At 36.4% G+C, this 9,716-nt stretch overlaps 1 protein-coding gene across 2 annotated transcripts; it reads right to left on the bottom strand.

Annotated features, from left to right (window-relative positions):
* Positions 1 to 2,523: 2,523 nt before the first annotated feature.
* On the bottom strand, positions 2,524 to 6,304 carry LOC107700617 (calcitonin gene-related peptide-like). Of its 2 annotated transcripts, XM_016502349.1 has the most exons (5): positions 6,105 to 6,304; positions 5,369 to 5,460; positions 4,786 to 4,920; positions 3,272 to 3,457; positions 2,524 to 2,605 (listed from the first exon to the last, which is right to left on the bottom strand). In XM_016502349.1, the coding sequence occupies exons 2-4, from the start codon at positions 5,452 to 5,454 to the stop codon at positions 3,298 to 3,300; spliced, it is 381 nt and encodes a 126-aa protein (XP_016357835.1). In that variant the 5' UTR covers positions 5,455 to 5,460; positions 6,105 to 6,304; the 3' UTR covers positions 2,524 to 2,605; positions 3,272 to 3,297. The 2 variants fall into 2 exon arrangements, with proteins under 2 accessions (XP_016357835.1, XP_016357834.1); XM_016502348.1 differs by lacking the exon at positions 2,524 to 2,605 and having other exon boundaries at positions 3,375 to 4,189; positions 6,105 to 6,300.
* Positions 6,305 to 9,716: the final 3,412 nt, after the last annotated feature.

The raw sequence follows: 9,716 nt of genomic DNA, 5'->3' as shown, positions 1-9,716 counted from the left end.
AAAAACAACTGTAAACTGTTCATCTAGGTGTCAACTATAATGCACACCTTTTACATTTTTTATATTTATGAAAATAAACTGTAAATCACATGTAAAAATTGCTATTTTTCACTACCTAATGGGCTCAAATGCAAAATATGCCATAATTTAAAGCTCAATAGCATTTGAGGAGAATGACTTACAGTCATAAAAACAAACTGTAAAGTGTTCATCTAGTTGTCAACTATAATGCACACCTTTTTACATTTTTTATATTTATTAAAATCTACTGTAAATCATATGTAAAAATTGCTATTTTTACAGTAACAAAAAAGTGAACCAAATCAAATATGGTACATTTTAGTATAACAGTAAATATTCTAATGTTTTACAATGGATTACTGAAGAAAAGACCAAAAAACTAATACAATAATAAAATATTTACAGTTAAGCTTTTTTGTTTGTTTGTTTTTTTCAAAATTTTACATTTAATTCAATGTCACTTGACATTTCTTGTTTGTGAGATTTACTTGCAATTTCTGGAAAATTGTTTCTATATCTTTTTTTTTCAGTGTACAATATGTTGATGTTTGTCCTGTTATTTAAGGAGGCCACATAATATATGTTGAAATGTTTTGACAGTAAACAGTAATTAACTGGCTAGTTGATGGTGCAGGATACTTTCTTGCTTCATTCTAGAAATGTAGTCCTTCAATTGTAGACTGCTTAGCATTTTAGCCAGCATGTTTAAACAGTATTTGTCGTAGGTGAAGTGACTGGCTGACTGCCATACATTTACTAATCCAGACGCTAAAGCACTGGCTGCTTTATTTAGCTCCATGTGTTGATGTATTTCATTTAGATCAGTCCATTTCTTTGAAGTTGGATGTACAGCGCGGGAGGCTTGTAATCAATTTACTTAATGACGTCTTACTGTAGCAAAATCATCGCATTTCCGTACTCAATTATGCAGCTCAATTAGCAAATACCTGCAGAGTTTTTTTTTTATGATTGATTCTTAAACATCAAAAATAACTGTCCATCTGTTTTCATTGCTGATAAAAGACTGTTACTTAAAGCAATAAAAGGAATACATCTAATTGAATGCCAGGAGCGTTTAGTTACCAATTCTTATGTTATGCAATTGTTGCATTTCCTTCTTTGTTTGCTTTGTGAAATATGTCAGAAGTAATTACAATGAAATTTGTGCAGTGATAGGAGTAATGTAATGTAAAAGTTTGCAGATAAAGATTAATTGACTGGCTGGTTCTCAGAGAAACCCTGCCTCTCAGAGGCACGAGAAATTACAATCTCTCCTTATTAGCAGAGAGGAATGGGCCGAGCAGCAGAGCCACTGCAATATGAAATGACTCACTACTACAATGAGGGCACAGAGGTTAATTAACAAAGCATCTAACTGGATGGGATCCATTTTTTTTTTTAGTTTTTTTTTTTTAAGTTTTCTTCTGTTTGTTTTCAGTCGGATATTGTGTTTTCATGAATGAATTATACATTATGCGTTGGTTTAAAAACTAGACTTCTTAATTTGACGCTTCTACTATTTCAGTGCTCCATGGGACATTATGACCTGTATTACAGTACAACTGGACAATCACAAATGTAGAATAATTTTGAACCTTGTGATCATCATTTAATTCTGATTATTGTATCAGAAATGCAAGATCGAGCATGACATGAGGGGGCATGTGTACGGCAGACCAATTACTAAAACAACCAATCAGTCAATAAATCAAGTACCCCAAACCTTATGTATCTAAAATACATTTTAATCTTGCTCAAATTCACAATTGTTACAATTTGTAATTCAGTGGTAGTACCTCCCTCCTTTAATTCAATTGAACTGTGTGAGGACACAAGAAAGCACTTGCCGTCAGGATTGTTGAGAAGGTTGTGATGGGAAACTTGGATGAGTGGTTTTAGTGATTAGAACGAGCTCATTTATGAGATTATAATGAAAATGAATCATTCACATTGTGGTCTTTTATTCTCATTTAGAAGCGTATAACATGTTATTGGGTAAATGATGAAATATATTAAATGTTTCATTTGCTCAAATAGTTGTACGGTGTATGTATTACGCTGTATGGTGTATGTATCACTCCTGCATACGAGATCAGAACGATTTCATAAGACTTTGTTTAATAAGACCTCAATGGCATCAGTGAATATAAAGATCAGTTCACCTTAATAAGGAATAACTGGTCTCTCTGCTCCCTCTAAAGGACAACAAAAAAGGCAATTTTACTTGCACTTTTGGAAATGGATTTGACTGTAAACAAGTTCCCATGGGGGAGGGGGCACTATTGGGAGACCAGCATGACAATTAGCCATTGAAAAACACAATCATGACAAACGGCTCCCAAAAGGGTTTATGCAGAATGACTGCTGTCACTGTAATATGCACAGAGGACCAAATAAGAAGAAATAAAGCGTGTCTTTGGGGCTACAAAACACAATGCAATGATGCGAAGACTCTATTTTTCCTAGAACAGTACTACTATTCAGATACAGAAATAAGATTCACCAGGGGTCATAATGTGGACATGATGCTTTCTCTTTTATTGACAGCAATCAAAGAAGAACTGTGGACGTGTAGACTGGTGACCTGTCAAAATATGTTATTTAGGATGTTATCGTCATTGTATATAGCACCAGAAACATATTAAGAGTCCAGTTATAAAATGTTTTTTTTTTTTTTGCATTTATCAAAATTCATACTGTAACTATAATATCAACATAATAATAGGAGGAAAGTTTATATGAATACATGTGCAAAAGTTGAAATCAATAAATATGCAAAAGTGAATTTTTCCTCTTATTTTACATATAAAGATAGGTCCACTTCTGATATCTATGTATATATATATATATATATATATTAGTTATATTAAAGAGTAGAAAGTGCAAAATCATAAATATTTAGTAATAAATAATAAATGGTTTGTTTTAAACTTTTCAGAAATCTACTACCTTCTGTTTATTTACAGGTTTACATTTTTTATCTTTATTTTTTTTTCTTCAGTGTGGACACCTTAGAACCTCACTGTATCTGTTCTTGGATGCTGCTGCCTCAGTATAATTATCACATAATCATTTTTGTCACGTGAACATAAATGTAATCATATACTGTGATATCATCATTCTAACATAAAACACAATAATTCTGACAATTGTCATGACCAGATTAGCTGGATTGCGGTTCACATAAAATTAATGAGATGACTCTGACTCTTAAAAAGAGATGAGAGGCTTCGGAACACTATTCACATACCATTTCAGTAAGACCCTTTCTGTTGACTACTCCTGACTGAGCCTCCTTCGTCTGCCGAACGCCTGGGAGCCCACGTTAGTGGGGACAAATTTGCTGCTTCCAATTCCCCCCGAGCGGCTCAGGAAGTCTGCCAGGCGATGGGTCACACATGTGGCCGTGTTACAAGCTCTCTTCTGTGTCGTAACACTAGAGGGGGAAAAATATTGGGAATTGAAATATTAATTGAAGCAATGAATGCAACATATTACAATTAAGAATTTGAAATGTAGAAAATGAATGTATTAAATATATTTGACAAAAAGAAAAATGGCTGCAGTAATGTATCTTACCTAAAATGGGTACTTATGCCTGATTGCATCATTTTTTTATTAAATTAAAAATGGTTGTTCATTTCTGAGCTTTAAACAACAATAAGCAAGAAAGATCTCCTTCTAAAAATATCTTTATTAGATCAAGAACAAAGTCAAATCACACAAGACAGGAATTTTGCTGTGGGTTAAAAAAAGCTCATCGTTATGCCCTATCTACCAATGAGAGCTACCCAATTTCATGAATCAGTTATATAACCCAAATAGATCCAGTGACTATATGAAATTAGTGGAACAGAGTCTGTCTGTTATTTTCTACTCTGCCAAAGAAAGTAGAAAAAAATGTTCTTTCAAGTCAATCAGGCAAGCAAACTTCCACATGCACTCGCATATCAGGGCCAAGCACGGGTTTACAGCCGCTGCCGATTAGACACGATTGAGCGCCTCTCCAGCCAACACATCACTTGCTTCCAGGCTGCGCTTCTTGCCCGGTGTGCCTGCTCCTACATTGGTGCGTGGATATGTCTGTAGTTTGTGCAGCTCCTGGGACAGTTTCCCCAGCACGCAAGTGCTGAGGCTGGAGCAGCGCTTGGACACGGCTCTACCCAGGCTGTGAGGAAACAGACCACATGCAGAGAAACTCACAGACATGTAGACATGCAAGAGCATTCACATACACGATAGACATGATGAAAGGATGCATGTTGACATGCTTCCTCGCGCGGCTGTCATTATGGTCTCGTAAAACAAATCATGCTTCAATAATTCATTTCTGCTGCACTTTTCATGTCTTTACTTGAGCATATCATGCAGGCATTTTCTCACATGTTTTCAGATCATGCTTCCGTCCATGCCGTTTGATATACTCGTTTTCATGCATTAAGAGCAAACAAGAATTTATAAACTGCCAATCTCTCATAAATCTGATGGATAAATAAAGTTTCATGCAGAGAATAAATTGGCAGAGGACTCTGCAGCTTAGAAAACATAAAAAAATGAATCCCCATATCTGTACAGAAATTCATCACATACCTGCCATATACAACAAGTACAAGTACACCTGACATTAAGGAGGTATTGCTCTCATGTTGAAGGGAATTTCGGGCTTACTTTCTTAAATATGAGAGAAACAAATCAGTGCACACTCACTAAATTATTCTACAGATTGCGTTTGGAACGATTCGAGAAGTACTATGGGATTTGTACCTGTTTTCTTCAGCTGCTTGTTGCTCCATGTCCTCTGCAGTCATCTGCATGAATTCTTTGACGATTGCGTGCAGCAATCTTCTCGCTTCGTAGTCGGTAAGCATAGTTCGATCTGGTGATGATTCCAGTGCAGGCCTGCAATGCAGCGTCTTTGTGATTATCATATCTTAGAGGACTATGCAAACGGTTTGTGTGAGGTATTCTTCTTTCTTATTTTTTTGCATGATAAAAGCACTTTTTGCTTGCTACATCAAATCCTAAACATAATCAAAACAATCTGCTAAGAGTATGGCACTTAAAAGCTGTCCAGTTGCCAAGTTTAGATTTATCACACGATCAATACTGTCGTAAGCAGAGTGGGTTTGGCTGGGATTCATCTGATGTAATCAGAAGACTGATAGTCCATGATGCCGCAACCTCTAATGAAAACATATGCTCTCTTGCCTCCATCCGAACGACTTTACCAAGGCACCAATTTCACTTATAAATATTTTTAGCTAATTTACGGAATTATCAAAGGAAAAAACACTGTCCTTTAAGCATTTATCAACATGGCAATATGTTTCTTATAAATCCTCCTCACCTGGCAGGAGCTGCATTAGAGCTGTACATCTGGCAAATAATCAGAGCGTAGGCAACAAGGAAAGCAGAGATCTTCAACATAACCATGGTCCCCTGTGGTGAAACATTTCATCATTAGATAGTTTAAGAACAGACCAAAAAAGATGACAAAATTTGGTAAAGCCCTTACTAGTGAAAAAGTTGAAAATGCATTTTCAGTTTTTTTTAGCTGAAAATTTCATTTTCTTCCTGTCTATTAATCTATCCGTTTTTATTCCCCTCAAACCTCTCCCGCTTTTCAATGTCACTGGCACACTATTTCACCAAGCTTGAAAACTAAAATAATATTTGAAAAGTTCTTCTCCTCTCTTCTTCTACTTCTCCTATTTACTGCAGAAGAACCAGAGCTTGTGTGGTTGGTGCAGACGTCTCCTACTGTCAGGCGCTATGCTATAACTGCAGCATTAAAGATATTAGTCTCGTGATTTCCCTTCCAGCAGGACCCTGTGCATTAGTGTAATGAGCTGCTGTCTCTGCACCCACAGCCAGGTCTAAGGATTCATCCAATTCTCCTTGAAAAAAAATCCATTGAGCATGCTTTCTGTGCAACTACAGAGCCAAAGAGTAATGTATATACCATCAAGCACTCCTACCATTTTATTTAGTTCATTTACACACGTCTATAGTACAGTATATTTAGAATGATAAAAAGCATGGCACATCTATTATGTGTCAAGCCATAAATAGTTGTTACTTACCTTGAGATGTTCGGCTTCGTGCAATAGATATAGAAAAGAGTCGTCCCAAAATAGAGGGGATATTTCAACTTGACGAAATTTTGTGTCTGTTGAATTAAGCTACAATACAGCTGCCTATATACCCTCCATGTGGGTCTCACTGTTGACAGTGTGGGTGTTTAATGATTCTCTGACAGCCAACCAGAGCTCACTGTTCCCTTATCCAACCAATCAGATTGTCTTCGGGCTTCTGGAAAATGATAAAGAGTGTGTCACACCAATGACGTCATTCTTCAATCACAAACTGCTCCATTCACAAAAATTCACCAGTGATCAGCAAAATTCAATATTGTTTGGAAAAAAAAATGTAAGTGAACTATTTAGAGAAAGTCTATGATCTGTTTTACCGTTTTGATAATTAGTGCCAACCTGATGCAAAACTGTTGGTTGTGATCTACCTATTTATCTACGTGTCTGTCTGTCTGTCTAGCATTGTGTCTTTACATCCTGTATGTGATATGGCGCTATTACACATATAGATTTTGCATGATACTTCATTTTCTTTTTTTTTTTTTTAATTATGATAACTGTTCAGAAAACCTTGAGTAAAGCATATGCACCAAACTGTTATGGCTACATACTTAAAGAGCAGAGAGGAAAAGGCACAAGGCTTATGTGTGACATTTTCATGAATCCATTTCAAATTACGTGCAAGACAAATGCTGATGGTGGAAAACAAACTCAAATACCCTTTCACTGTGTATCCTGTAATAATGTGTGAGATCAATTGCAACATTGCTCTTGTCCTTATTTGGGTTTCCATGATGATGTGACCCTTTGTCAGAATCAAAGAGGTTAAGACCATAACAAGCCTGCTATCTTAGCCTGCCAATTACACAGCTCTTTGTCTTGAGGCATCATCTGACTCCTCTTCTTTATTGGCTGAGGCCTAATAAACCATTTCCACTAAGAGACAGTGTTTGCGTCACACAGGAACCCCATTAGTCTGGATGAGCCTTTTAGTGCTATCGAACCCAAAGCCTCGCCAGTGACGGAATCAGTAAATCTGGGCAACGTGACAGGACCAGGGACCCCTGCTACGGGCGCAAACTACACTTGCACGTGTGATGAACTCCTTTTGCCTAATGAAGGGTCATTTCCGCTAGAGGAACACTTTGCTGAGACTTACCATTGTCCATAGATCAGTGAGTAAGCAAACAAATTAAGCCAGCAAGTTTTCCTTTCCTGCGTGAAACTTTGGAGTCGATACTGTAACCTTTCAAATTTGGTCACGCTTTGACATCACTCACTCCACCCGGCCTTGTGCAAGTTATTTCAGAAGACAGATAATCATTTTGCTTCGAGGCAGATGATGTCCTTTTGGATTACGTTCATTCATGGGCGGCATTCGCCTTTGACACACTTCCTGAGTTAATTTGAGGAACGGTATCGCTAACAGCAGCTGTTATCATGGTGCAGGAGACGTCCGACAAAGCACTTTTGGACTGCACGCCTGTTTAAACACCTGCAGATGGAAGCGAACAGGGATTAAGTGTGATTTGTAATGACTCTGAGAGAAAAACTAAACACAATCCATAACCCTCTCTGAGACAAAGAGTAGCACTAAATGGTCAGCGAGGAGCCAGCACAGTTCATCCTTAGACATTAAGGAAATGAGATTTAATCACTGAGTGTTGCTCATCAATCAACCCACTTTAGTGAGTTAGAGTTCATCATAATCTCGTCTGTGTGCTTTACTGATCACACACAATCCTTTTATTTAGACTGCATTAACAACCAATGGCATCATCTGACTGGGATTGGATGGGTATGAGCGGGGCCCATTCAGAACTGCTTACTGCATGTGCAACACTACAGCAAAATGCACTATACAGGCAAAAGCTATTTCTGAATCACGGTGTCCTCCATTACTAATTTCCTTTTTGGCCTCTTCTTTTGCTAAAATCACAGCAAAGGATTTCTTTTCATAATGTGCCGTTGCTCCTCTGAGGTCTCACTTTCCTTTATTGATTAATCTATGTTGACTGACTTCCCTCTGCTATAGCAAATCCATCATAAGATGTGTTTCTTATGGGAGGATGTATTGAATGTTCTAGATGTCCTCATTATATATCACAAACACTGCAGTCTTTGAACAGAATCCTCTGAGACTTGCTGGATTTATCTATCCATACTGATCCATACACATTTCTACTGAGAAAACCAGTATGATTTGTAACCCTGGACCACGAAACCAGTCTTAAGTCGCTGGGGTATATTTGTAGCAATAGCCAAAAATATATTGTATGGGTCAAAATTATAGATTTTTCTTTTATGCCAAAAATCATTAGGATATTAAGTAAAGATCATGTTCCATGAAGATATTTTGCAAATTTCCTCCTGTAAATATATTAAAACTTAATTTTTGATTAGTAATATGCATTGCTAAGGACTTCATTTGGACAACTTTAAAGGCGATTTTCTCAATATTTAGATTTTTTTGTACCCTATTCCAGATTTTCAAATAGTTGTATCTCGGCCAAATATTGTCCTATCATAACAAACCATACATCAATGGAAAGCTTATTTATTCAGCTTTCAGATGAAATTGGTCCTGGGTCACATTTATGATCGAATGAATATGTGATTGATTACTATAGTTAACAGTGTTATACTTCATTCACACATCCTTTAAAAGTATAAAAACATGCAGAGGTTGGTTTGATTTCTGTTATGTACATTCTGTTATGTAAGACATTTGCTTTGTTTTTCCTTTTCAAACCTATTACGTTCTCAAGGCAGTATTTCCCACAATACACAGTTTATAAATATCAGCTCATGCAATTTTTATAGGTTGCAATTAAGATAAAAGGTTTATGCCACTCTGAAGGCACTACTCCCTGTTTTCTGAGGTGCTGTTCATTGGTAACATTTATTTATTTGTTTGTTTGTTGCTTTTTTTAATTGTTGGTTGGATTAATATAAAAACAATTTCCTAATTAAATATGAGTAATACATTACAATATTTATGATGAACTACTGAGTTTTAAATATTAATGATTCTGCAGTGCCTAGCACTTGATAATATCATCAAACCCTTTATATGCTTATAAATGCTTACATACATTATACATGGAGCAGAAGCATAATGCTTTTGTTAAAGTAATTAAATACACCCACATCACAGTAGGTTATAAATAAAGCTGAGAAATGTGCTGAGAATGTGCAGGCCACTGCTTGGTTAAAATAGCCACAAAAAAAAAAACGCTGACATAACTGGAGAGGGAAGTTTCAAGCCATGAGGTCAAAGTTTGTAGCACAAATTTTACAGTGCAAACGTGTCAGACCACAAAACTGGCTTTACTCAGTTTACTCTTAAAGCCTGTTTCTCTCACTTGTCATGAAAATGAACTGCCTGGATGTTCTGGCCCGGGCAGTCCTTTTTAAACTTAATTTTAAATTTACCATTATCGTAAATCTTTAACTCTCTGTTGAATGTTGAAGTCTTCGGAACTTAAAGGGGTCATATGATGCTGCTAAAAATAACATTATTTGGTGTATTTGGTGTAATGAAATGTGTTTATGCGGTTTAAGGTTAAAAAACACATTATTTTCCACATACTGTACATTATT

The sequence above is a fragment of the Sinocyclocheilus anshuiensis genome, unplaced genomic scaffold (assembly GCF_001515605.1).
Source record: "Sinocyclocheilus anshuiensis isolate Anshui unplaced genomic scaffold, SAMN03320099.WGS_v1.1 scaffold1099, whole genome shotgun sequence".
NCBI classification, from domain to species: Eukaryota; Metazoa; Chordata; class Actinopteri; order Cypriniformes; family Cyprinidae; genus Sinocyclocheilus; species Sinocyclocheilus anshuiensis.
The sequence above is the reverse complement of the archived record's forward strand: the minus strand, read 5'-3'. Positions and strand labels throughout refer to the sequence as shown.

Coding starts and splice junctions, on each gene's coding strand:
- LOC107700617 (XM_016502348.1), bottom strand. CDS start 5,454: ATGGTTATGTTGAAGATCTCTGCTTTCCTTGTTGCCTACGCTCTGATT. Junction 4,921..5,368: donor TCTAATGCAGCTCCTGCCAG/GTGAGGAGGATT, acceptor GCTGCATTGCAG/GCCTGCACTGGAATCATCAC. Junction 4,190..4,785: donor CAAGCAGCTGAAGAAAACAG/GTACAAATCCCA, acceptor GTTTCCTCACAG/CCTGGGTAGAGCCGTGTCCA.